This window comes from Myotis daubentonii, chromosome 13, assembly GCF_963259705.1.
Source record: "Myotis daubentonii chromosome 13, mMyoDau2.1, whole genome shotgun sequence".
NCBI classification, from domain to species: domain Eukaryota; kingdom Metazoa; phylum Chordata; class Mammalia; order Chiroptera; family Vespertilionidae; genus Myotis; species Myotis daubentonii.
In genome coordinates, this window is record NC_081852.1 from 19,506,515 (window position 1) to 19,531,875 (window position 25,361).

Here is a 25,361-nt window from a genome sequence, read left to right on the forward strand (position 1 = left end):
TGTTGGGCCAAGGCCTGGCCCCGCCCCCCGCCTCAGTGGGCCGGCCCGGCTCCCCCTCCGCAGGCGGAGTGGACGCGCTCCAGGCCCCGCCCACGCCAGGGGCCGCCCCCCCCCGCCTCTCGGTGGGCCGGCCCGGCTCCCCCTCCGCAGGCGGAGTGGACGCGCCCGGGCCCCGCCCCTCGGTGAGCCGAGCCGGCGCTCCGCCGACTGTGCCAAGCGGCAGGGAGGGGGGGCGCCTCTCCGCGGGTGGGGCGCGGGCACGCCGTCCAGGAGGCCGAAGCTCGGCGGGTCGCCGCAGAGGACCGTCCGGTCGCCCGGCGTTGAGCCGCGCCGCTGCCAAACCGGCCGGCGGCGGGGACCGAGCGGACCGCGCGGGCGCGACGCGCCGCCTCCCCCGGGGGAGCGCTGGTTGGGCCCGGCCGCCGCGGAGCGTTCGCTCGGAGATGGCGGAGCCGCCGCGGCGCGGCCCGAGGCCCCGAGAGCTGGGAAGCCGGGCGGCCCGGGGACGCGGCGGGGCCCGGGGACAGCGGGGACGCCGCCCCGTCCGCCGGGTGAGCTGCCCTTGAGGACACCCCCGCACGGCCGCCCGCACTCCCTCCCCTCGCAGACTTTCCCTGTCGCCTCCAGACCCACCGCGGGGTCGTCCCGGCGGCGCCCAGCGCGGCCCTGCGCCCCCGCCCGGCGTCCCCTCCACCCGCCGCCCTCGCCGTGGCCTCGGCCCCTCCGCGCCCGCAGACGGCTCCTCCCCGGGGCTCCCCGCCCAGCCCGGCCTCGCTGCACCCCGGCCCCTTCCCCGTCTGCTCACCTCGGTGCTCTCATCCACCTGTGACCCCCCCCGCCCCCCGCAGGGCCCTCCATCCGCGACCCGCGTCGCCACTCGGGGCCTCCTCCCCCGGCGCGGGCCCGCCCCCCGTCCCTCTGGGCCTGTCACGGTGGCCCTCAGCCCGGCCCGATGACCCTTCCGTCTCCCCGAGAACCTCCCGCCGCTGCACACACGCAGCACCGCCCTGGCCCTGCGCCCCTCCTTCCGCAGGCCGCGCCCCGACCCCATCCGCCCCCCCCCCCCCTCCCCTACATGTCGCCGCTTCTTCCAGGTCTGAAGCTGAAATGCAGTGGTTACGCGCACGGGCCATGGGGCTCGACAGGCCTGACTGCGACTCCCAGGTCTCCACCGACGGCGCTGTGTGATGCGGGGCCAGGTACTCAGCTTCTCTGAACCTCCAGCCACGTGCATGTACAACGGGGGTCACAGTCTCTGCCTCTCACCTGCCTCAGGGCTGGCGCGAGCAGGAAGTAGATGGGGAGCCCTGACAGCGGTTCTCAACCTGTGGGTCGCGATCCCTTTGGCGGTCGAGCGACCCTTTCACAGGGGTCGCCTGAGGCCATCCTGCACATCAGATACTTACATTACGATTCATAACAGTAGCAACATTACCGTTATGAAGTAGCAACCAAAGTAATTTTATGGTTGGGGGTCACCACAACATGAGGAACTGCATTGAAAGGGCCAGAAGGTTGAGAACCACTTCTGAGAAGGCTGTCTGGCGAAGATCAAGCTCTCAGTTCATGTTAACTGTTGTACGTAATCCATCCTCAGTCTCCACTTCCCGTAATGGCTGCTTCTCGCTGCTGTGTTTTCTCCAAAGAGTGCCCTCTAATTCTCAGAATTCACACCTTCCCATCACCTTTTGATCCTCTCCCAGTTGTCTTTTCACGTCGGCGCGCTTTACCCGGGCTAAGGCGGTTCCGAAAGACCCTGTCTCTGCCTCGTCTTTCCCGAGATGGGTGTGCCTGGGGGTGGGTGGTTGGAGAGGAATTCCAGCCCCTGGCCTCCCTAGGAGCAGCAAAGACGGGAGAGCAGCAGTAGAGCTACTAACTAGAAGCAGCCCATCTATTTCAGAAAAAATCTCCAAAACTAGGTCTCCTTCAAACTGTTTGCCCATCACACTGACCTACTCCTCCTCTCTCCCATTGGTTGGATGTGACTTACTAGCATTTCTCTCTGGCATCCAGTCCCGCTCAGTTTTCTCCGTTTTTATAACAGGACTGAGTCCCCCATGACCCCAGGCTAGCTGAGGACTTGCTTCTGAGCTGTTCATGGATAGAGTTCCACCGAGGCTGACTTAGGAGGGAGAACTGGAAGGGATGGGGAGAGACTCGGACTCAGCCTTCAGGTTTTCCCAGTGATGTCGCCTCTCTGGGGTGAAAGGCAGAGGATGAGTAATATTTCGTAAGCAATGGAAAAGGAGTCCCCAATTGCCAAAACCGGTTTGGCTCAGTGGATAGAGCGTCGGCCTGCGGACTGAGGGTCCCAGGTTCGATTCTGGTCAAGGGCATGTACCAGGGTTGCGGGCACATCCCCAGTGGGAGATGTGCAGGAGGCAGCTGATCGATGTTTCTCTCTCATCGATGTTTCTAACTCTGTATCCCTCTCCCTTCCTCTCTGTAAAAAATCAATAAAAAAAAAAAAAAAGGAGTCCCCAATTTCTGGTTTGGGGAGCGAATAGAATGACTAGCTAGCACCATTTCTCTTTCCTCTTGAATAGTGTCCGCCTGACTAAGTCTGTTAATGCTGTTGGCCTGTGATGTTGAGTTTGATTGATGAAGAAGATTATCAGACTCGTGCGTTTCCTTATCGGATGTTCCGTTGGAGCACGGGACTTGGGCTTTCTGTCCCTTTCTCACAAGACCAGAGCTCCTGCCGGCTGGCCAACTGCTTGGTCATGGGCTGGGAACTCCTTTCAGGGCAGAGTCATTTTCAGCTTCCTGGGCTGTTTGGCCTTGAATATACTGCTCCAGCTCTGAGCTTAGCTCAGGGAGGAGAATTTAGATGGTAGACTAAGAAGGGAATCAACCTCTGAAGCTAAGGTATGAGACTCAGATTGTGTTGTTCTTCTACAGGAGTTTGTTTTTGTTTTTGTTTTTGAACAAATCATCCTGTGAGCAGAAGGTAAGAGAGATGGGGTGAAGAGGGTAATGGGTTAATGACACAGTTTCAAGGAAGAAATAATCCATCGATTTCTGTCTTGCAGATAGGAAGGGCAGAAATCGTGAACTTCGCTGACCTCTGATGTGAGGAGCTCAAGTGGGACCAAGGGTGGAGCCTGCCTAGTTGTGCATCCTGAAGCTATGGGCCAGGGGGCCATGGTGACCTGACATCGTGGACTCTGTCCAGTTGCCCCCTGTTGCCCCTTCTCCCTCCCCACCCTGCACTAAGAGAACTTGTCTCCACCTCTTCAGGGAACTGACCCTGAGGGAATCCTTTTCCCCTGTTTTCCTATCCTTCCATCCTTCCACCCTCCCAGGAGAGCCCTGACCTGTACAATTCCTACCTCCCTTCCCAAGAGGTAGTCCCACCCCTGCCTCCCCTCCCCCGCCATGCTCAAGCTGTGGAAGGTGGTACGCCCAGCTCGACAGCTGGAACTGCATCGCCTCATACTGTTGCTAATCGCTTTCAGTCTGGGCTCCATGGGCTTCCTGGCTTACTACGTATCCACCAGCCCCAAGGCCAAGGAACCCTTGCCCCTGCCCTTGGGAGACTGCAGCAGTGGTGGGGTAGCTGGCCCTGGCCCTGTACGGCCTCCAGTCCCACCTCGGCCTCCCAGGCCTCCAGAGACAGTTCGAACTGAGCCTGTGGTCCTTGTGTTTGTTGAGAGTGCATACTCACAGCTGGGGCAGGAGATTGTGGCCATCTTGGAGTCTAGCCGTTTTCGTTACAGCACTGAGCTGGCCCCTGGCCGAGGGGACATGCCCACACTTACTGATCATAGTCGTGGCCGCTTTGTCTTGGTCATTTATGAGAACCTGCTCAAGTATGTCAATCTGGATGCCTGGAGTCGGGAACGGCTAGATCGGTACTGTGTGGAGTATGGTGTGGGCATCATTGGCTTTTTCCGAGCCCATGAGCATAGCCTAGTGAGTGCCCAGCTCAAGGGCTTTCCCCTTTTTCTATACTCAAACCTGGGGCTCCGGGACTACCAAGTGAATCCTTCTGCCCCCCTACTGCATCTCACACGCCCCAGCCGCCTGGAGCCGGGGCCATTGCCTGGTGATGACTGGACCGTCTTTCAATCCAATCACAGCACATACGAACCCGTGCTGCTTGCCAGCCTTCAGTCAGCTGAGCCTCCTGTGCCAGGACCAGTGCCTCGCCGGGCGCGGCTTCCCACTGTGGTACAAGATCTAGGACTTCACGATGGCATCCAGCGGGTGCTCTTTGGCCATGGCCTTTCCTTCTGGCTCCACAAACTTGTTTTTGTTGATGCTGTTGCATATCTCACTGGCAAGCGGCTCTGCCTGGACCTTGACCGCTACATCTTGGTAGACATTGATGACATCTTTGTGGGCAAGGAAGGGACCCGCATGAAGGTGGCTGATGTTGAGGTCAGTCTTTTTCCTTACAAGTTGTCTCAAGCTCTGACCTGTCAGACTCCCTTGATTCTGAGCTTGCCATAAGTACGCTCCCTCCCCTTTCCAGGTAGGAAGAACACTGCTCGTTTTTCTTCTGTTTGCTGTCTCCTGATTTCTCCTGTCCCTGCTACTCTTCCCAGGCTCTGTTGACCACCCAGAACAAACTCAGGACCTTAGTCCCCAACTTCACCTTCAACTTGGGCTTCTCGGGCAAGTTCTATCATACTGGTGAGCTTATTTCCTTGCTCCTTCAGCATGTCAATCTTAGTTTGATCTGTCTATTCGCTGTCCCACTTTCCCAGGTAGACAAGTTGTAGAAAAGGGGTCCAATTTGGGGCAAGACTTGGGGTCCGAATGATGTGAGGAGCTAGCGGTGGGTGTGAATTCAGGTTAGCATGGGTGACTGGAGGGCACGTTGGCAGGTAGGCAGGTAGGCAGCCTTAAATGGACACATGTCCCAAGGATGGAAGGTGGTCAGTGCTACAGAACAGAGGAGGGCAGAGGGGCTAATTGACTGTGTTCAGTGGTCAGTGTGTGGTCACAGGGACAGAGGAGGAGGACGCAGGGGATGACATGCTGCTGAAGCACCGCAGAGAGTTCTGGTGGTTCCCCCACATGTGGAGCCACATGCAGCCGCATCTGTTCCACAATCGCTCCGTGCTGGCCGACCAAATGAGGCTCAACAAACAGTTTGCTGTGGTGAGACCCTTGGATCTCTTACCCAACTTTTTCCCAGAGATACGCTTCCTTTTCAACCTTCCCCTCATGGGGTACCCTTTCCCTACCCTTTCCATTTTTCTTTCTGTGTAGGCATCCCCACCCTCTTTACCCTCTACTCCCTAAACCTCACCAGGTCCTGGTGAGAGTCTATGCCATTCCCAGGAGCATGGGATTCCCACGGATCTGGGGTATGCTGTGGCCCCCCACCACTCGGGTGTGTACCCCGTCCACACGCAGCTCTATGAGGCCTGGAAGTCTGTGTGGGGCATCCAGGTGACCAGCACTGAGGAGTATCCTCATCTCCGCCCTGCCCGCTACCGCCGTGGCTTCATTCACAACGGCATTATGGTGAGGGACTCCCAAAACAAACTTGACTTGAACTCCCACGTTTTGACAACCTCCAACCTGCATTGATCTATGTCCTGTTAACTGCCAGTCCAGTTTATCTATATAATAGTGGGTAGAAGGGTGAAAATTCTTAAAGTACGTGACAAGAGCTTTCTTGCTGTAACTTCAGGCTGAGTGCTTAGTACAGTACTTTACTCCTCATTTTACCTTTCAAATCTCATCTCTCCGTATTTCTTTTCCTTCCAGGTGCTGCCACGGCAGACATGTGGCCTCTTCACTCACACAATCTTCTATAATGAGTATCCCGGAGGCTCTCGTGAACTGGACCGGAGCATCCGAGGTGGAGAGCTCTTTCTGACAGTACTGCTCAATCCGGTAAGGTGCCAAGAGGAAGGGCTGGAAGATTGGAGAGTCAGAGTGTTTGCAGTTGGACCTTTGCTCACCACGCCTGATTCTGAGGTGGGTAGTAGGCTCTCCAGCTCTGACATGCGGGCATCCCCTTGCAGATCAGCATATTTATGACCCATCTGTCCAATTATGGAAATGACCGACTGGGCCTGTACACCTTTGAGAGCCTGGTGCGCTTTCTCCAGTGCTGGACCCGGCTGCGCCTACAGACCCTTCCTCCTGTCCCTCTTGCACAAAAGTACTTTGAACTCTTCCCTCAAGAGCGAAGCCCCCTTTGGCAGGTATGGTGGAACAGGCTGACCAGAGACATGATGGAGGTGGGGGTTGAAGAACAGATTAGGCCTCATCTGACTCCTGGCCTCACCTTCAGAATCCCTGTGACGACAAGAGGCACAAAGATATCTGGTCCAAGGAGAAAACCTGTGATCGGCTCCCCAAGTTCCTCATTGTGGGACCCCAGAAGACAGGTGAGTCATTCTTATCAATTTCTCTTGCCTTCCCTTAAACTTAAAGGATTCTTTGGCCAAGGAACTCCCTTCTCATACCTGTCCCCCATTAATCCAGCCTCTTGAGACAGTGATGATTAACCTCAGTTGTTTATCAGAATCATCTGTAGAGTTTTGTTTTAAAAGATCAAAGTGATTCAGATGCAATCAAGGCTGAGCACCACTATTTTAACCCTTCCCTGGGCCTCTCTCAGATGTCCCTTCTCTCGTTCTAGTTTGGCTCTAGAGGATTTTATTACCCAGAGTGGTTATTTTCTCACCTTCTTTAAGCTCATATTGTTGAGCTGGCTTCTCTCCCACAATGGCCTGGACTCTCTCCTGTTTAGGGACCACAGCTGTTCACTTCTTCCTGAGCCTGCACCCAGCTGTGACCAGCAATTTCCCTAGCCCCAGCACCTTTGAGGAGATTCAGTTCTTCAGTGGCCCTAATTACCATAAGGGCATTGACTGGTGAGAGTGGGACCCCTTGGAATACTTCTCAGAGGAACACTCCCTTCCCCCAAAATACCGTTCCAGCTTCCACTGCACAGACATCTGGCTTTTCATTCTGCCTCTTTTCTCCGCTGCCTCCTAGGTACATGGACTTCTTTCCTGTTCCTTCCAATGCTAGCACTGACTTCCTATTTGAAAAAAGTGCCACCTACTTTGACTCAGAAGTTGTACCACGGCGGGGGGCTGCCCTCCTACCACGAGCCAAGATCATCACTGTGCTCACTAACCCTGCTGACAGGGCCTACTCCTGGTACCAGGTGAGCCTGAAGCTCGGCCACATTAGGTTTGAGGATGGAGTTGTGGTGACTGCTAGAAAGACAGGAGTAAGGGTAGGGAAATTAAACTAGTGCCTTGGGGTGGGGTGCCTATGCTATCTGTTCCCCAGACCAAGAGTATGGCAGGTAATTCTGTTAAATCACCAATCCCTTCTCTGCCTATTCCTGTCCTTCAGCACCAGCGAGCACATGGAGACCCAGCTGCTCTGAACTATACCTTCTACCAGGTGATTTCAGCCTCCTCCCAGGCCCCTCTGGCACTTCGCTCCTTGCAAAAGCGCTGTCTTGTCCCTGGCTACTATTCTACCCATCTACAACGCTGGCTGACTTACTACCCCTCTGGACAGGTACAGTCCCCCAATAGATCTCATTGGGGTTCCCCCCGCCCTTTTCCCTTTAGCCCAGAGACTTCTAAGAAATACAGCAGTAACCACATCCCTGTCCCTAGTTGCTGATTATGGATGGAGAAGAGCTGCGTACCAACCCGGCTGCTTCGATGGAAAACATCCAAAAGTTCCTGGGTATCACACCCTTTCAGAACTACACACAGACCCTCAGGTGGGAGACCATGATCCAGGAGAGGATTAGGGAGGAAATGCGGAAGCAGGTTGGCCATGTCTGTTTGGAAGAGACATGAATTTACCCTGTCTCTCAAGGAAAGACATGTGTCCCTGTGGGCAGGGAGAGGTAGTATAAATTTATGGGGCTTGGATTTCTTTTTCCTCCTGCCCACTAACGGCCTGTTCCTGTTGAGCAGGTTTGATGAAGGTAAGGGATTCTGGTGCCAGGGACTTGAAGGTGGTAAGACTCGCTGTCTAGGCAAGAGCAAAGGTCGGAGGTACCCAGATATGGACAGTGAAGTAAGTAAATTCTGGGACAGGTTTTCCCTCTACACCACTAAGATCTGATTCTATGTCCTTACTGTTTATGCCTTCATTTTCCTCCCCAGTCCCGACTTTTCCTTACGGATTTTTTTCGGAACCACAATTTGGAGCTGTCGAAGCTCCTGAACCGGCTTGGACAGCCAGTGCCCTCATGGCTTCAGGAAGAACTGCAGCATTCCAGTCTGGGTTAACGTCACTGCCTCTGTACCAGCAAAGAAAGCCCGTTTCCCTAAGGGGCAAGCCCAGAGAAGGGCCCATAACGGGGATTCGAGTTGGCCCCTTCCCCTTCTACCTCAGTGGCCCCCAGTCCTGGGATGGCTGAGAAGGGAAGGGCATCCCTTTCCCATAGTTCTGGGGTCTGATAAAGGGGCTTCCCTTGATAATCCCACATTATGGTACTAGCCACCTTTGACCCATGGTCTTAGAAGGTAAGGAATTAGAGGCAGGGTATAGAGGAATGTTTTAATCAAAAGATTACCCTCTTCATCCCCCCCAGTATGGCTATACCTGGCTACCTGGCTATGGGAGGGACCCCTTACTGTGGGATTAATGGGATCTACCTGTGGCCCGGCCTCCCTAATGTCATTCACATTGAATGGGGATGAGGTCCGACAGTGGCTCATAGAGCTGAGTATGAGCCCTAGCTATGGGCTAGAAATGTCCTTAATAAACATCCTTATTTTTCTGTTTTGTCTACCTCACTGGAGTGGGAGAAACCTAGAATAAAGCAAGCTTCAGACTTTTCCCCACTACAGTTCAAGGTTCATCTGCTCATCAAGGGAAAGAAGAGAAACACCCAGGCAGACTAGAGTAAAAAAGGAGTTTATATATTTATAAATGCCAAATAAATACCAGAGGCCACCCAACGCCCCCTCCCAGACTGGGCTGTTTCCCCCAACCCTAGGCTTCTAAGGTCTGAGACATCTTGGCCCCAAGCTATAGCCCAAGAGCAGCTGCCAGTCTGGGCTACGAGGGAACTGGGTGGGGATGATCTGTCCAGCCAAGATTCACTTCCCCTGTGCGAGGGGCCTCCATGGCCACAGGCTCGTCTCCCTGTATAGGGCCCTAGGCTGGCCAGACTCAGGGGGAGAAGGTGGTCATCTCGAGTGAGACCCGCTGCCACAGCTCCTTGGTCTGTTTGCTGCGCTTGAGGTTCTGCAGGATGTCGTTGAACTGCATCATGCCCATGGGTGTCAGGCAGAAGGCGCTGCGGGCACTGCGGATCGCATTCACAAAGTCGTCGTAGTCGGCAGGGGTCAGGTGAATCAAGCGGTGGTGGATGTACTGGAAGAGGATGTGTGGAGAATGAGCTACTAAGCACAGAACCAGGCCCCCTCTGCACTTACATGCTGGGTGATCTGTTCCATGCCTGCCCGGGAGGTGCTCCCCCCGCTCCATACTTCCTGGGTTGTCACCTGCATGTATGCCTGCTGGCAGCGCTGCACCAGTTGGTGGAAGGCCGGGGCACGCAGGTGGTTGTGGGCATGAGCAGGGCTCAGCCGCTGCAGCGTCTCCATGACGATCTCCTGCAGCACAAACGGGCTCAGCACCCCCTTGGCTGCCCCCACACAGAACTGGTGCACGTAGTTCACTCCTGGGGGGCAGGGGGAGGGGCATGAGACGGGGGTGGCCACCTTTGCCCTAGGGACCCAACTTTTATCTCAGCTCTGGCCTGGCAGAGAGCCTCCCTCCACCCCAGGAGCTGAGGTAGCCCCCCGCCCCCCGCGCACGCACACATACCCGACCAAGGCCTCAACTCTGAGCAAGAGCTAGGAAGGAGGTCTGGGATAGGAAAGTGGGGGAAGCAGGTGGGGGCGGACAATGGTCCTGGGGAGGGGAGGTGTTACCCAGCTTTGCTGCCAGCCCCAGCAACCATTTGACATCATCAGTGTAGGGGGGGGAGCGGGAGAAGTTGTTAGGGTGATCGTTGTGTGCCCGGCGACCCAGCATCTCCAGTGCCAGCATTCCTGGGAGGAAAGAGTGGGCACATGGTGGGGTTGCATCTTTGTCCTCTACCCCAAACTGGTACCTGACCCCACAGTAAACAAATTAAGAGGTATAGGAGGGGTTGTCACTGAAGAACCCCTGGCATGGGGGTACAGAAAGGGACCTCTCACCAACACGGTAGGCAGCATGCAGGTGGTGTAGGCTGTGTGGGTTGACAGGCTGGCTGTGCGTCTCTTCCTCGGGTGGTGGAAAACCCCCGCTCACCAGAGGGCTGGGCTGTGTGGTCAGGGCAGGCAATGAGGCACCCTGGATGGCTGGAAACGTGGATGCTGGATGGACACTGCTCACTGAGGGATGAGAGCCACGTGAGAAACAGCCCCAAGAGGGGCAGAGGAAATTCCCTCCCTCCTGCCCCTGCCCAGTGTACCTCCCCTCCATTCACCTGTTCCCTGTCCCCACAACTCACAGGCCACACTGGTGGGCAGTGGGAGCCCTGGCTCTGTGTGATAGGGATGTACTGTGATGGGTGCCATGGAAGGGACGGGGAAAGACACAGCAGTGGCAGCAAGTGAGGGGGGAGTCACCGAGTAAGGGTACTGAGCCCCCAGGAATGCAGGATGCACACCCTAGAGGCAGAAAGAAAAGAGAAAGAAGATACCAAATTATATTAGTATGTAACTTTTCCCCCTTCATCCCACAACTGGGTATCCCTACATTTCTTTCCTTAGTTGGGCTGGGTCCCCAGACTCCCACCCATCACCTCACTGAGGACTCTTGGACAGCTCTATTCTCCCAGCGTACCCCATGCCAACCCCCATGAACACCTTATGTTCTCCCACATGCCAAACCCCTCCCACCCCCCCGGAGAACACTGGTCTCACCTGTGGGTATGCAGAGCTGGGCACAGGGAAGACGGCAGGCCGGGGCATATGAGGCATGGGGTGGGCGGGGTGAGCTGGGTGGGTGAGGTATTGAGGGCTGCAGGGCAGGTGGGGCTGTAGAGCAGTGTAGGGGTGCAGGCCAGGGGAATGACCATGCCCCAGTCCTGGACCTGGATATAAACTGGACCCCACTGAAATGACTGGCACCACTGTGGCTGCTGCTGTCACTGCTGCTGCTGCCACTGTAACCGGCTCAGTCCCTGGGCCCCCCCTGCCCTCAGGCAGCCCCCGCCCAGCCTCCCCAGCTGCCCTGATCCCACTGGCACTACAGCTTGTAGCCCCTTCACGGGCTGTGGATGAGCCACCTGCTGTTTGCTCATATAGCCAGAACCACTGGTGAGCAACCTCAAACAGCACTTCGGGGTATACGCCCCCACCCTTAGCCGCCTCTTCCACCGCCATGCAGGCTTTCTCCAACATCAGGTTATCCTAGAAGGGAGGGGCACAAAGGGTTAAGGGGGAAGGGCTTTATTCAGGGATAACATTCCGTCTCCCCCAGAGTTGGCTGGTTCCCAGGGAAGCATTAGAGGTCAGGGTCAATGCTCAGAGTCTGTCAGAGCAGTGAAAGCTTCACAAAGACACTGAACAAATATTTGTTGACCAGTAGAAGTCAAAACCTGGGTTATAGTCCCAGTTCCAAACTAATTTAGCCACTCTGTTCCCTCCAAGTCCCATCATGTCCCCAAGGCCTTCCCTAAGTGATCATCTTGGCATGTAAACTATAAGCCTCTATTTCCTTATTTGTAAAATAGGAACAATCCTACCTAACCTCAGAGATGTAAGGTAAAAAATTATGGTAGCGAAAGAACATCAATATGTTGTGTCATCATGAGAGGACAAACTGGATAGTTTGTGAATTCCAGGATATGGACTATAAGATTTCCCCATGCCCAAATGCCCCAAAACAGGTCCCCACATAGCCCATAGAAATACCTGCTCCTTGCACTGCACCAGGGCCCTCTGGATCTCATTGGGGTTCAATGCATGGGCATGAGGCAGACAGCTTAGGGCTAGCTCCGCAGCTGCCCTCACCATATTGGAGTCTCGTGCCCGTGATGCCCTGTCAGCCAGGGATGCAACCTCGGGAGGCGTCAGGTGCCCATCCCAGCATTCTACCAGTATGGTCAGGGCTGCACTGCCAATCTCCATGGCCTGGCCTTGGGGAAGGAGGAAGAGCAGAGCATGAGCACCACTGGGGAGTGGGAATGGTGTCTCTATCACCATTCATCACTAACTCCAAAAGGATAAGGCTCTTCTCTCCATCAATTAATCCCCTTCCCACGCCCAAATCAAAACATTGGATTTACCTGTAATCCAGGAAACGTGGGAAGAATAGGTACGTGAGAGCCAGTTGGGAGAAACAAAATTGTGCAGGCCAAGGGCATAAAGCCCAATCTCAAAGGCGCAAAGGTGCAGGTTGCGGTGAGGACCCTGGTGGCCCCCTGAGGAAGATGGATGTGTGAAAATGGAAGTGCTGCTGTTGCCCCCTGCCTTGATCAACACCGTCTTCGCCAGTTCGAAGTAGAAGTGTGCGGCTGCCTCTGACGGCTGATTGGGTACATGGGGGGCATGACTCTCAGGACGGCGGCCCTTGTACCTGAAGGGGCAATGGGGGAGGGATGGGGATTGGGGTTTCTCTGAAATGGGTGTCCAGGTAGGTTGGGAAAGACCAGGGTAAAGACACTGGGGGGACAATATTTGGATTAAACTAGGAATGTGGCTCTGAGGATGAGCCAGATCAAAGATAGGTATTTCTTCCCACTGACCTGCCAACTTCAACTGTCTTCGCCCGGGCCCCTCCACTGGCACTGGCCCGGCGACTTCCACTGGAAGACGAGGAGCCCAGGGAATCTGAGGAAGAGCTGCTAATGCTGTCACTGTCCTGTCCTCTACCCCAAGAGGTGGGGGCCCAGCCCCCTCGAAGTGGCCTCCGGCTTAAGGTAGGGGAGCTATCCGATGTTGTTTCAGGGGCACTGCTGTCAATGCTGGCCATGCCTAACCCCCAAAAAGACAAGTCAGTCTCAGAAACTCCAGAAGTCAGACTTCAGGGATATCCTTCCCACCGCATCATCCCATGGGCTGTCATACCTGTGTGCTTCTTCTTAGGCCGCCCTGGGGAGCCCCAGCCGCGTCCATTGTAGCCTCCACGACTGCCAAGTGCCAAGCGGCTGGGAACCTTCCCTTCTGGCCTTGAGGTCAAAGCTGCCTCAGATGGGAGGCTCTCACAGGGAGAATGTGGGGAACTCTCTAGGTGGGAAAAATAGGACATTGGGATTAACCCAGGAAAGGGGATCCCAACATGATTCCATACCATTCATCTCCCTGCCCAGTGCCCCCACCTCACCAGGCACATTCTTCTCTGTGAAGCCCTCAGTGGGGCCTGGCCCAGCCCCTGCCACACTCCCTGGCTGAGCAGACCCTGCAGAGCCTGAGGTCAGTGGTTGCAGGGCCCCTGGGGCAGACGGGCCCCCATGCTTTGAAGGAGACCTCTGGCTGGCTGTGGCTGGGCGGCTAGATGAGTAGAATGAACTCAGGGTCTGTGGCTTGTGTGTCTGGCTCTCTCGGTCCAAGAGTTTGTCTAAGATCTGGAGGATAGAGAAGAAGTGACAGGATGCCCTTTCTCTCCAGACTCCAATTACTTTCCTATCTCCTGGAAACAGCTTAATACTACCACCTCAGGGAGACTTCCCAGTTGTAATGCTAGGAAAACCTTCTAGAACAGCGATTTCAACCTTTTTCATCTCATGACACCCATAAACTAATAACTAAAATTTTGCAGTACACCAATAAGTAACTAAAACTTTGCAGTACACCCATAAATAACTAAAATTTTGCAGTATTGTTGGTGTTAGCTTTATCATTTATTTTATTGGACAATCTAAAGGAAAAGACATCAGTGCCCCTGACTAAATAGTCAGGTATTGCAGGTTTTAAAAATTCTTGCAGCACACCAGTTGAAAATAGGGGCTGGCTTAAATATCTTGGTATCTTCTTTAACACTTAGCGCAGGGCTGAGTATACCGATATTCAGTAAGTATTGAAACAAGTGATGAATGACTGACTTTATGCCCTCTCTTTTCTTCTTCCACACTCCTGCCCAAGCGCTCCTGTAAGAATCATTGGTCTCTCCTATTCTTTATGAGGTGTTCCCAAGATTCCCCACTTATCTTCTATGGGCAGAATAACTCTTCTCATTCTACTGGAAACCCAAGACAAATGGTGGGATCTACTCTCTTTGCCTGTCAAATTCCCAGTACCTCAGTCCCTTACCTTTTTGAGCTTGGACTGATCATCCTTGTAAGTGATCATTAGTGCCAATGCCAGGTCACCCTTCTCCCGACGTGTGCCTTCACACAGGAGGGGATGCTCTGCCTCACTCACTGTTGTCTTCATGCCTGTGAGATGGAGGGGCTCATAGGAATTGAGAATGACCATAACTCCCAAGACAACAAAGATAAACAGGCCAGGGTTCCTCAGGCACCAGCATGTGAGGTGAGTTCTGGTCCAACCCACATCCCCTATGCCAGGTCCCCACTGCCTATTACACCCAGCCTAGCTAAGGTCTGGTCTGCTTTTCAAGACCTTCATAACTTGGCCCTCTCTACGTTCCCAGCACATCCATCATTTTAGGGAAGTTGGGCTCCTCGCTCTCACAAAGACTTGATTGCCCTTATATATTCTGTTCCCTTACTTAGAACTTAACTCATCTTTTTTTTTTTTTAATATATTCTATTGATTTTTTACAGAGAGGAAGGGAGAGGGATAGAGAGCCAGAAACATCGATGAGAGAGAAACACCGATCAGCTGCCTCCTGAACACCCCCCACCGGAGATGTGCCCGCAACCAAGGCACATGCCCCTGACCAGAGTCGAACCTGGGACCCCACAGTCCACAGGCCGACGCTCTATCCACTGAGCCAAACTGGTCAGGGCTTAACTCATCTTTTAAGCCATGTTCCATATTCTACCCCCTCCCTGAGGCTTTTCCTTAGATTTTTGTTTTACTGCCCTTTTGACACTCAAAACCCAGAGCACACATTTTTACCCTAAATTCTTAATTGTCTTTTAGGCACTACTTGGCTCATACATGTCATTCTGGCTTTCCCATTACCACGAAGGCCCTCTGGAACAAGGCCCATGTCTCATGACCTTCAAGGTCTGGGCCAGGCTTAGCTCAGACATGCTCGGGACACTGACATACTCACCCAAGGCAGCAACTGCTGCCTCAAATCCCAGCTCCTCATCCCCAGGCATCTCATTGTTCCAGTTGCGACTTGGGGGCCGGGAACCCGTGGGAGAAACCACTGGATGAAAGTTGGGGTAAGTCAGGCAGACAGAAGTATCATGGGAAAAAATGAAAGGGAGAGAACCCAAGACCCTCATCATTCCAGACCCTGCCAGATGGGTTTTTCCTTAGAGAAAGCTGCCCCTGCCTCAGAGTTCCCCTCTTGCCGTAGAGTCAGGCACCGTACCTGGAGCACAGAGAACATCAAAGATGAAACTGGCCAACATGAGAGGCAAGACAGGCCGATAGTCACAGAGTGTCCCCTCCCGAAGCTCCTCTGCCCGGCACCGCATGGTGCTCATCTCACTCGGACCCAAAGGAATCTTCTTGAGCAAAGCAGCTACCTCAGACTCTTGATACGCCAGTTTCACCTGAGGGCACAGGAGGGAGATCAGACCTCTAACACCTCAATGGAGATCAACATGTAAGGCTCTGAGATTAGAGTACAAGGCTCAGATAGAACCTCTGACCTCCAAGGCCTTGGTAGAAGCCGGGGGCCGCTGTAGCTCCAAGGCAAACATGCCGACTCGAAAGGCCAAGTTGTGGTGCTCTGGGCGCTCACTTAGCACTGTTAACAGGAAGGCCGCCTTGGTCAGGGTGTTGGTAGCCACCCAGGTCTGACGGCTGGTAGATACCTTGTTCTTCTTGCCCTAAGCAGAGAAGCACAAGGAGGCAGGCAGATGAGTCTGGCTCGCCTTGGTGGAGGGAGGAGGCGGCTCTCACTTGAGGTGGGGCATGGGAGAGAGGGGTAAGCAGGGAGGGGGAGGGTTGGGAGTCTCTCTCACCTTGGCAGGGGGCGGCTCTACCTTGAGGTCGGGTGGGTTGGCTAGCAGGTCCTGGGCAAGCTCCACGGTGAGGCGGGAGGCCTCATTGCTGTAGCCATGCGCATGCAAGGCCTCAGCACAAGCAAATAATACCTGGAGAGAGGACATGGGCACGAGACAGGTTGAAGCCTCAACTTCCAAGGACAGGACACCATACTCACTCATGCAGCAAATACCCCATAAGTACTTGTTATATGCTGGGCCCTATGCTGGTCCTGGGTATAACACAGGAACTCAGCCTGGTTACCGAAACAAACACACAAACCTGTGTGAAGCTGGCTACCAGGAAAGGTCAAGGAGATACAGGTAGGTAGGATATCTCATTGGGACTTGGGGTAAAGGGACAGACTCAGAGACTTCCTGGAGGAAGTGATCTCTAAGATCTCTGAGACCTAAACAAGGGACAGGAGCTCCACCAGTGAGGTGAGGGCAGTCCATTCTCTGCAGAAAGGCCAATCCGTGCAAAACCACAGATGCAAGAGAGCATGGCAAGCTACAGGAATGGTTCACATGACTAAAGTACACACTACAGACGAGGCTGGAGAAACATGCAAAGATCAGACCAAGTGAACGCTCATACGCCATGCCAAGGACATTCATTTTTTAAACTAAGGGCAATGGGAAACCACTGGAGTTTTAAGCAGCATAACACAATCAAACATTTCAGGAAAACTAATATGGAATCAGTAAAGAATGGACTATAGGCAGGGAGGCCTACAGGAACCTGCTATAGGATTCTAAGTCATGCTATGGTCCTGACATTCACAACTAGAGCCAGATGGCCCCTCTCGCCGCTGTGGCTAAGGCACCCCTCAGAGTCTCCTCACCTCCATGCGGCTCTCCTGTTCCAGTGGCTTCAGTCCGGCAAACAGGTCGTGCTCCTCCCCAGTCCCACCCTCGGCCTTCTCTTCCTCGCCCCCAGCCCCGTCTTGGGCATTCAGATAATATGCCTGGTAGTCATCATCCTCCTCTCCAACTGTAGGGGCTGCCTCTTTGGTTTTGGGGAGCCCACTGCCACTCTCATCTGTGGAAGGGAGGTCGTCCCGGGTACAGACCTCCCCAGGTAGTAGGCCAGGGGGGCCAGCAGAAGCTGTGGGAGCCTCAGGCCCTTCTGAGAAGTACACGCCACCATCTTCTTCATAAGTATCTGGGGGTTCAGGAAGGAAGGCAGAAGGGCCTCGGGAGCCACCAGAGGAAGGGCAGGGTGGTGGGCTTTCAGGGAATCCACCAAAGGTGCTGGCTTCTGCACCTAGGGCCAGGCTACTGTCATCCAGGCTCATCTCAGCCAGATCAGGCTCCAGGGAGCTGTCTTCACTGCTCAGCCGTCGCTTGCTCCCGCCACCTGCTGAGCCCTTGCCCCCACTGCCAGCCCCACCCAGCGCCTTGGCTTTGCCCCCACCTGGACCCATCTTATGCAGAGCCTTATCTCCCCCCTCAGCCGAGAGGCGGCGGGGACCCCTCTGCGATGAGGGGATCCCCTCAGCCAACCCCTTGCGCTTGGCCCCAGGCTCCTTGGGCCGTGCAGCTGGCTCAGCAGGAAGAGGGCGGGGCCGCTCCCGGGGTTCCTCCAGGCCCCCAGATCTGGAGGCACTTGGCCGAGGGGGCAGGGCTCGGGCCCAGCACAGGGCCAGCTTGCGGTCAGTGCCGCTGTAGGTGACACCGGGAAGCGGGTAGGCCTCTTCCCAGTTGAAGTAGCAGGCCTCCACTGCTGGCCGGAAGCCGGGGAAGAGCCGCTCCAGGGTTTTCTTGTGCTGTCCCCGCTTCACATTCTCAATCACCTTCAGCTGCCACTGCCGGAGCTGCGCGCACAGTTCCCGGCGGCTGTGCAGACAAAGGGGCAAGGTTGCTGGGGTCTACACCATGCACTGAGAAGGGATGAAGGGGTTGGAGGAGGTATACGCTGAGGGGGCATAGGGAAGGACCCACAGAAGAACTTCTTAAGCCAGCCCCACCTACAGACATCACTCCAACACCCAGGGATTTTGGAAGGCGGGAGCTATTAGGGGAGGGAAGGAAGAAAGCCTCTCATTAAGAGGATTCATAAGTCGACTAACCCTAATGCCAGCGGTTCTCAACCTGTGGGTCGCAACCCCTTTGGCGGTCGAATGACCCTTTCACAGGGGTCGCCTAAGACCATCCTGCATGTCAGATATTTACATTATGATTCATAACAGTAGCAACATGACAGTTATGAAGTAGCAACGAAAATAATTTTATGGTTGGGTCACCACATGAGGAACTGTATTTAAAGGGCCAGAAGGTTGAGAACCACTGCTAATGCTCAGCACCCTCATTTCCCTAGCACTAGAAGAATGTGTACAAGGAGACGGGCTCGGTCTGTCCGGGGCTGGCCCAGTCTCCGGGCTGTGGTAAGCATAAGAGGAGACTCACCGCTGGGGGCTGAGTGCAGGGTCCAGCACAGCCAATCTCCACAGTGTGACCATCTCGTCGCACATGCTGGCACATGCATGGGCTGCCACCTCTGACTGCCCATTGCTACGACCTGTGTGCCCACTGGCGCTGCTGTGTGAGGCTGAGGTGCGCACGCTGTACCACCAACCTGTTATCTGGAAACAAAAAGAGCTCTGATGCCAAAACCAGTTTGGCTCAGTGGATAGAGCGTCGGCCTGCGGACTGAAGGGTACCGGGTTCGATTCCGGTCAAGGGCATGTACCTTGGTTGTGGGCACATCCCCAGTAGGGGGTGTGCAGGAGGCAACTGATCGATGTTTCTAACTCTCTATCTCCCCCCCTTCCTCTCTGCAAAAAATCAATAAAATATATATTAAAAAAAAATAGATATTCAGAGTTTTTTAAAAAAAAAAGAGCTCTGAGATGCGCCTAATAGCTTGGAGAAAGAGAGGAGATGAGGTTAAAAGGAGGAGAAAATGAATCATCATGGAACTACCCAGCTCTGGGGAATTACCTGTTCGTAGGTGAGGCACTGGTCAGTGAGGATTTCCAACAAGGGGGCAGCGTTGCTGTCCCTCCGTTTGAACATCTCCCGCACGATGCTAAGCAGGTTCCAGACACCCTCTGGCTCCCGGCCCCTCAGAGGGCGCAGCAGACATGCCCATTCAGCAGCGGCTGGAGGCTCCGTGGAAGACAGATACATGGAGTTCACATCACTGTGAAAGTAGTAGAGCGGAAAGTGATGACCAGGGAGCTGTTTTCACTGCTCAGCCCTCGCTTGCTCCTGCCACCTGCTGAGCCCTTGCCCCCACTGCCAGCCCCACCCAGCGCCTTGGCTTTGCCCCGACCTGGACCCATCTTATGCAGGGCCTTATCTCCCCCCTCAGCCGAGAGGTGGCGGGGACCCCTCTGCGATGAGGGGATCCCCTCAGCCAACCCCTTGTGCTTGGGACTGAATAAAGCAGATGAAAGTGCAACAGGGCTTTGACATAAAAGGGGCTCTAACCCAAAATCCAGAGTACACAGAAGAAAGGATGTCCATGACAAAAATTCTTAATCTCTCTCTGCCTCAGTTTCCCAACCCCTCAAAGGAACAAAAATAACTTCTGCTCTACCTAGCTAAAAACAGACCACTCCATGACTATATAAACCTATCATCATCCATTGATTCATCAGTGACATCTGTGTGCCAGGCACTGTACCGGTGCAGGGAATAAAAGATGGGAGGTGCAAGAATTAATAGAACAAAGGATCTGTCAACAGCCTGAAGAATGCTTCCCTTCTATCAGACACAGAAATGGAAAAATCCAATTTACCTGAAGACCACAGGGGAGGGGCCACAGAACTTGTGCAATGTCTTCTTGATGTTGTCAGTAAGTGTTGATTCATCCAAATACCAAGTACTCTGGTCAGAGGCTGAGGGCCCTGCTGTGGGGTCTGGGGGTGATAGGCAGTCAGTCACCTAGAGATAGGTGCCTGGATTCGCCTGACAACAGCAAGCCTTTAGTAAGTGGCGCTCTGCACTACCAGCTTTCTATCTTCCTACTGTCCTTTCTTCTCACCACACTCACCTGGGGCTCCACACACTGTATTGATGGCAGTTGACTGGGAGGAGAGGAGTTCATCCAGGAGACGCTGGGCGGTGGGGAGGATCTGAGGGGAAAAGGAACACAGGCCCAGGTGACCCAAGGAGGCCTGGGCCTCATAGGAAGGCTATTCATGCAGTGCTGGAGCCAGCTGGAGGAGGGTATGCCAACCCCACTCACCTGCTGAGGGAGCTCACTGATGAGGTACTGAGCAAACTTCTGCAGCTGGTCCCTCTGGAGCCGAGACAGGGACTCTGAGACTGGGGCCCGCAGGCAGACTGCAGAAGCCTGGAGAGGACAGACAGAGAAACAACCTGAGAAAAGGCTTGCTGATGCTGAAATTAGAGCTAGAGAGGCAGAGTAGGGGAGGCAAGGGGGCTCACATGGTGGCCAGGCATGCAGCAGAGAAAGGGGGGATGGAGCGTAGGATAGGGCCAGGATAAACTGGGAGGGCCTCACATTGTGGATTCGGAAGAGGCAGAGTGCCACGACATGGGTGCACCATTTGGCCCCAGCGCCACAGGTGCAGCTGCAGGAAGTGACCCGGCAGCGGTCAAACATCACAGCCACGTTGTAGGCCCCTTTGGGAGGGACCATCTGAGGTGGCACCACCGTAGCACTCAGGTGGAACCCTGAGGAGAAACATGGGTACGGTCAGGAAGAGCCATCAAGACATATCTTTGCCCTCAACTCTAGTCCTACATTACTCAGACAACCTGCTCCAGCTTCTTGCAGTATGCCTTAATTCACAACACGAGGGATGGGAGGAGCAGGGAGTGCCGCAGGGCATGATGGGACTCTTACCTATCTGCAGTGGGTCCTTCACGGCCCTCATGCGGAACAGCTGGTCCCCTCGCTGGAACTCATCTGCACTGCCATTGGCCAGGCATGAATACAGCCTGGGAGTGAAGAGGACAGAGCACAACTCAGCAAATCAGCTCTACACACCCTGTCAGAGACCACAATGCCCTGGGCCCTCTCCCCAGTATCACTCCCTCTTGGGACAATCCCAGGCACTCCTCCTCCCCTTGTCTTCTAACTACAGCTCCAAATACAATATCTCCTTTGTTCGGTGGAAAGCCCAGAACACTGTGTGAAATATCAGGACCCCACTCCCACCACCCGTCCTGTAGGCTCACCGAATATCCTCTTCGTTCTCAGGGAAGCTCCAAAACGCAATCCGGAGCTGCAGCTGCTCAGGCACCGGGGGGTAAACTTTCTCCACCACTTCAAACGGGATATGAAATGCCACCTGCTTTGCTGACAGCTCCACCAATGGGATCACCAGTCCATCTTTGGTCACCAAGGTTGAGGTGAGGGGAAATAAAGAGCCATGATCATTCGGTACCAATGCCAGTGCCACATCGTGGGCCCGACCTTCGCTATGAAGGACAGGGGAGAGCGGGATGAAAACCAAAGGGCCCTCCCGTCAGGATACACTGACGCTTACAACTGCACCTGGGGAAGAGGAGCTACACAACCCAGCCCCACAGCCTGCTACCTAAGGTCTAGACCAGTGGTTCTCAACCTTCTGGCCCTTTAAATACTGTTCCTCATGTTGTGACCCAACCATAAAATTATTTTCGTTGCTACTTCATAACTGTAATGTTGCTACTGTTGTGAATCGTCATGTCAATATCTGATATGCAGGATGGTCTTAGGCAACCCCTGTGAAAGGGTCGTTCGACCGCCAAAGGGGTCGCGACCCACAGGTTGAGAACCGCTGGTCTAGACAGAAGATACAAGGGATATCCCAGAAACTCCTGGTCAAACAGGTGTGTTTCAGGATGCTAGCAAGTAACACCTTTCACAAGCTTCCGCATTTAATTTCCCATATACAATTTCCCACGTACGTAGCGCTTTATTCGTATTACATTGTTAAGGTCTCTCCTCTGACATGCTCTTCTCTAACTGCTTTGGTACTACCCCTTTTTCTCTAGATGACTCCAGGCCTCCTCTATTTAAGGAGGGAAGACAGACCAGAGCCCAAACAGAGGGGCCTTAAGAAGCCAGAGAGGCTGCACTTCTTTGGGGCACCAGAACCCTGGCTTCCCACAATGGAAGCCCTGGGGCAGAGGGAGAGCAGGCTCTCCCAAGGAACCGGAATCACCTGGAGGAGGGTGGCGTTACCACTGCAAGTTTTCCCATCATTTCAATCAAACAGCAGTGGAATACAACAGACTGCATATCTCACCAAATTGTTAGTCAGATTAGAAATAAGATCAGAAATCATGGAGCTGAAAGGAACTTTAAAAAAAACAACAACACATGCCCAAGCCGTTCTGGCTCAGTGAATAGAGCACCAGCCTGCGGACTGAAGGGTCCTGGGCTCTATTCCGGTCAAGGGCACATGCCTGGGTTGGGGGCTCGGTCCCCAGTGAGGGGCGTGCAGGAGGCAGCCGATCAATGATTCTCTCTCATCATTGATGTTTCTATCTCTCTTTTCCTCTCCCTCCCTCTTTGAAATCAAAAAGCAAACAAACAAAAGAAAAAAAAACACCCACGTTAATCTCCTTATTTTGCAAATGAGCAGCTGGGGGTAGCCTGGGACACAGGAGGGTGGGGGAATGACATGATGTCCTAGATTTTAACCTGTTCAAGATACCAGTATGTTAAAAATTTTCCCCACCAGGACTTCCTACTTCTTTCAGAGTGAGGGAGCTCCAAGTCCCCAGGCCACCCACACCTGCAAGCGGGAAAGAGGCAGAGAAGCCATGTCAGGCCCAAAGCGATGCTGTCTATGACCTGAGTGTGCACGTGTGTGTGTGTGTGTGTGGAATACCGCCACTCCTACAAAGTAACACAGGGACACGTCTCCCCCTCCCAAGGGGGTGCAGAAATCTCTGTGGGGCGGTTGGAAAACAGGACTCCTGCGGTGGCCAGAGCAGAAGCACAAGCCAAACCCCTCAACTTCCAGGAGGCCCAGGACACAAACTGTGCCACGAGAGCGGCCGAGAAAGGATGTGGCGAGTCCTGAGCTGCTTTTACCGTCACTCTTCTCTCCAGCCCCTTTAAGGCAAAATTCTTCCCAGCACAACCAGTTCACTCACCGCAAGACCCCAGGATGAAAGAAGCTCGGTGAAAAGCAGGAGGCGTGCTCGCAAGGCGACTCGGGAGCCAGTGACCCGCCACCTCCCCCAGGGCCCGGTGACGGGAATCTAAGGCTCGATGCAGGCCCTGGGCTTGGCTGTGACAGATGTTCAATGTGGCCGGGACCAAGCGTCCGATCGAAACCTGTGCAACTACGGCATCGCCTCGCGCGGACCGGTCCAGCTCCACTTTCTTCCGAGCGGCACCCCTTCTCGGTGCCGCGGGGCTCAGAGATCGCCACCCTCAACAAGAGGCCCCCGACGCACTTTGCAGCGGGGTGACCTCCAATGGCCACGTCCTCACGGTCCACCCCTCGCCACGCTCCCCGGGGACTGAGCTGGGTGAGTGTCCCCAAGTCCCGCAGGACACTGCCCACCTCTGAGGCCAACGAACGACAAGAGATCTACTTCCTGTCGCTCATAATCCTATCCACCGCAGGGTTTCCCAGCCATCACCCCAAATCACTCACACACACACACACACACACGGACACACGGACACGCCAGCTGGTGTGAAGAAGCCACCCCAGAAAGAGCAGGGAAGCGAGTCCTGAAGTGCGTCCAGCGCTCGGAGCAGCGCGGTCCGGGACAGCTCCCGGGCGGGGACAGCTCCCGCCGGGCCCCGAGGCCGGCCCGCGCCCCTCCCCCGCGCTCCCTCACCTCGCGTTCGGGTACCGCCGCTGCCACCTCCGCCGCCGCCGCCGGTGGGGGAATTCGGCCCCGCCGACTGTTTGCGCCATCCCCGCCAGTTCTGGCAGAGGCTCTCGGCCTCGGAGATGAAGGAGCAGAGCGAATCCTCCTCAAAGCGGTCCGAATCCTCGAACGAGAAGCGCTCTCCGTCCTCCCACTCCGCGAACATCAGCTCCATGGGGCCCGCACCCCCCGGGGCCGGGTCCCCCCCCGCCGATCCGGGGCCTGGGCCTCCGGCCGGGGACTGAGGGGAGGCCCCGGGCCTGAGGGGCGAGCCGGGGCTGGGGGTGGCCGGGGCGCTCAGGGCGGCCGTGCCGGGCGAGGATCTCAGGCCTGGGGGGGATACGGAACCGGGCCTCGCCCAACTGCGAGGTGCGAACGGGAATCGCGACCAGCCTCCGAGACTCAGGGCCCGGACGAAGCGCTCGGCAGCCCGGGCCTCTCGGTGGCTGCGGCACCGCCTCCCCCATCAGCTGATCTGAACTTCCGGCCGCGCCGGCCACCACCACTTCCGCCCTCGCGCGCCCGTGGACCGGACCGAGCACGGGCAGATGTTGGGGCCCTGTGTGTTTAATTGCTGCATTTCCTGCTTTTATCCTGAAACCCACCCACAGATACAACAAAAGAAAGCTAACCCCTATAGGTAAACAAAACGACTACAGATCCCAGCAATAACTCGGCGTCCATCATGTCCCCAAGGCATAAGCATTCGCCAAGCACGCCGGGAATCGTAGGCTGTCAAACAGCACAGCACCATTGGGTAGTTATTGTCCTAACTCCGGATAGGGCCCTGGGGCCGCTTCGCCTTCTGGGAATTGTAGTCCAGAAGCCTGTATTCCAGAAGACTTTATAGGCTCTAAGAAGCACCAGGAAAAGGCGGCGTTTGATTTCAGGAAATGGTTGTACTTTTTGTCAGTGGACCGTTGAGTCTAGGGGTTCTTAACCTTTTTGTGTGCCCCGGACCCTTTCGCAACCTGGTGAAGCCCCTGAGCCCTTCTCAGATTGTTTATAAATGCACAAAAGTACAAGAATTATAAAGGAAATCAATTGTTGAAATACAATTATCAAAATACTATTAAAATTTGTAACACAGTAATATTTATTTGCACATTAAATAAGATCCAGCAGCTACCATAATTTTGAAGCTAGTGATGAGCATGATACTGAGGTATCTGTAACAAACTATAATATGATTTGAAAATATTGATTTCATATGGTATTGCTAATGACACTGGGTTTATTTCCAACTCTCTTAACTGAAATGCTGTATCAGTTGTGATTAAAGATAAAATTGTTTTCCTGTCCATGTTCACAGAAATCTTATTGGGCATCTATTGATTCTAGGTTAAGAACTCCTAAGTCTAGTCCAGTGGTCGGCAAACTGTGGCCTGCGAGCCACATGCGGCTCTTTGGCCCCTTGAGTGTGTGGCTCTTCCACAAAATACCAACTTCTGTGCATGGGCCACAAAGATTCAATCGCATGTACATGCGCGCCCGCACGTGGTATTTTGTGGCCCCCACACTCAAGGGGCCAAAGAATCGCATG

The 25,361-nt window shown here is 54.6% G+C and overlaps 2 protein-coding genes across 10 annotated transcripts; one reads left to right on the forward strand and one right to left on the reverse strand.

Annotated features, from left to right (window-relative positions):
* The first annotated feature begins 229 nt into the window (after window positions 1–229).
* On the forward strand, window positions 230–8,728 carry NDST2 (N-deacetylase and N-sulfotransferase 2). 5 transcript variants are annotated; one of them, XM_059662347.1, is made up of 15 exons: window positions 231–551; window positions 1,095–1,228; window positions 3,037–4,383; window positions 4,551–4,638; window positions 4,955–5,109; window positions 5,293–5,478; window positions 5,725–5,853; window positions 5,985–6,167; window positions 6,257–6,353; window positions 6,719–6,842; window positions 6,967–7,141; window positions 7,336–7,506; window positions 7,608–7,717; window positions 7,917–8,019; window positions 8,109–8,728. In XM_059662347.1, the coding sequence occupies exons 3-15, from the start codon at window positions 3,379–3,381 to the stop codon at window positions 8,232–8,234; spliced, it is 2,652 nt and encodes an 883-aa protein (XP_059518330.1). In that variant the 5' UTR covers window positions 231–551; window positions 1,095–1,228; window positions 3,037–3,378; the 3' UTR covers window positions 8,235–8,728. The 5 variants fall into 5 exon arrangements, with proteins under 5 accessions (XP_059518334.1, XP_059518330.1, XP_059518332.1 ...); XM_059662349.1 differs by having other exon boundaries at window positions 3,041–4,383; XM_059662348.1 differs by having other exon boundaries at window positions 1,095–1,199; window positions 3,033–4,383.
* A 121-nt stretch (window positions 8,729–8,849) lies between these two features.
* On the reverse strand, window positions 8,850–24,247 carry ZSWIM8 (zinc finger SWIM-type containing 8). Of its 5 annotated transcripts, none has more exons than XM_059662335.1 (26): window positions 23,786–24,247; window positions 21,176–21,329; window positions 20,841–20,935; window positions 20,496–20,668; window positions 20,217–20,324; window positions 20,022–20,103; window positions 19,767–19,887; window positions 18,965–19,166; window positions 18,431–18,606; window positions 16,867–17,860; window positions 16,001–16,132; window positions 15,686–15,865; window positions 15,403–15,586; window positions 15,136–15,234; window positions 14,202–14,326; window positions 13,276–13,516; window positions 13,020–13,178; window positions 12,698–12,926; window positions 12,239–12,528; window positions 11,865–12,088; window positions 10,872–11,360; window positions 10,433–10,616; window positions 10,161–10,337; window positions 9,891–10,010; window positions 9,459–9,569; window positions 8,850–9,327 (listed from the first exon to the last, which is right to left on the reverse strand). In XM_059662335.1, exons 1-26 carry the CDS (start codon window positions 23,991–23,993, stop codon window positions 8,867–8,869), a joined length of 5,718 nt encoding a protein of 1,905 aa, XP_059518318.1. In that variant the 5' UTR covers window positions 23,994–24,247; the 3' UTR covers window positions 8,850–8,866. The 5 variants fall into 5 exon arrangements, with proteins under 5 accessions (XP_059518318.1, XP_059518319.1, XP_059518323.1 ...); XM_059662336.1 differs by having other exon boundaries at window positions 10,457–10,616; window positions 23,786–24,246; XM_059662337.1 differs by having other exon boundaries at window positions 8,984–9,327; window positions 9,459–9,637; window positions 23,786–24,245.
* Window positions 24,248–25,361: the final 1,114 nt, after the last annotated feature.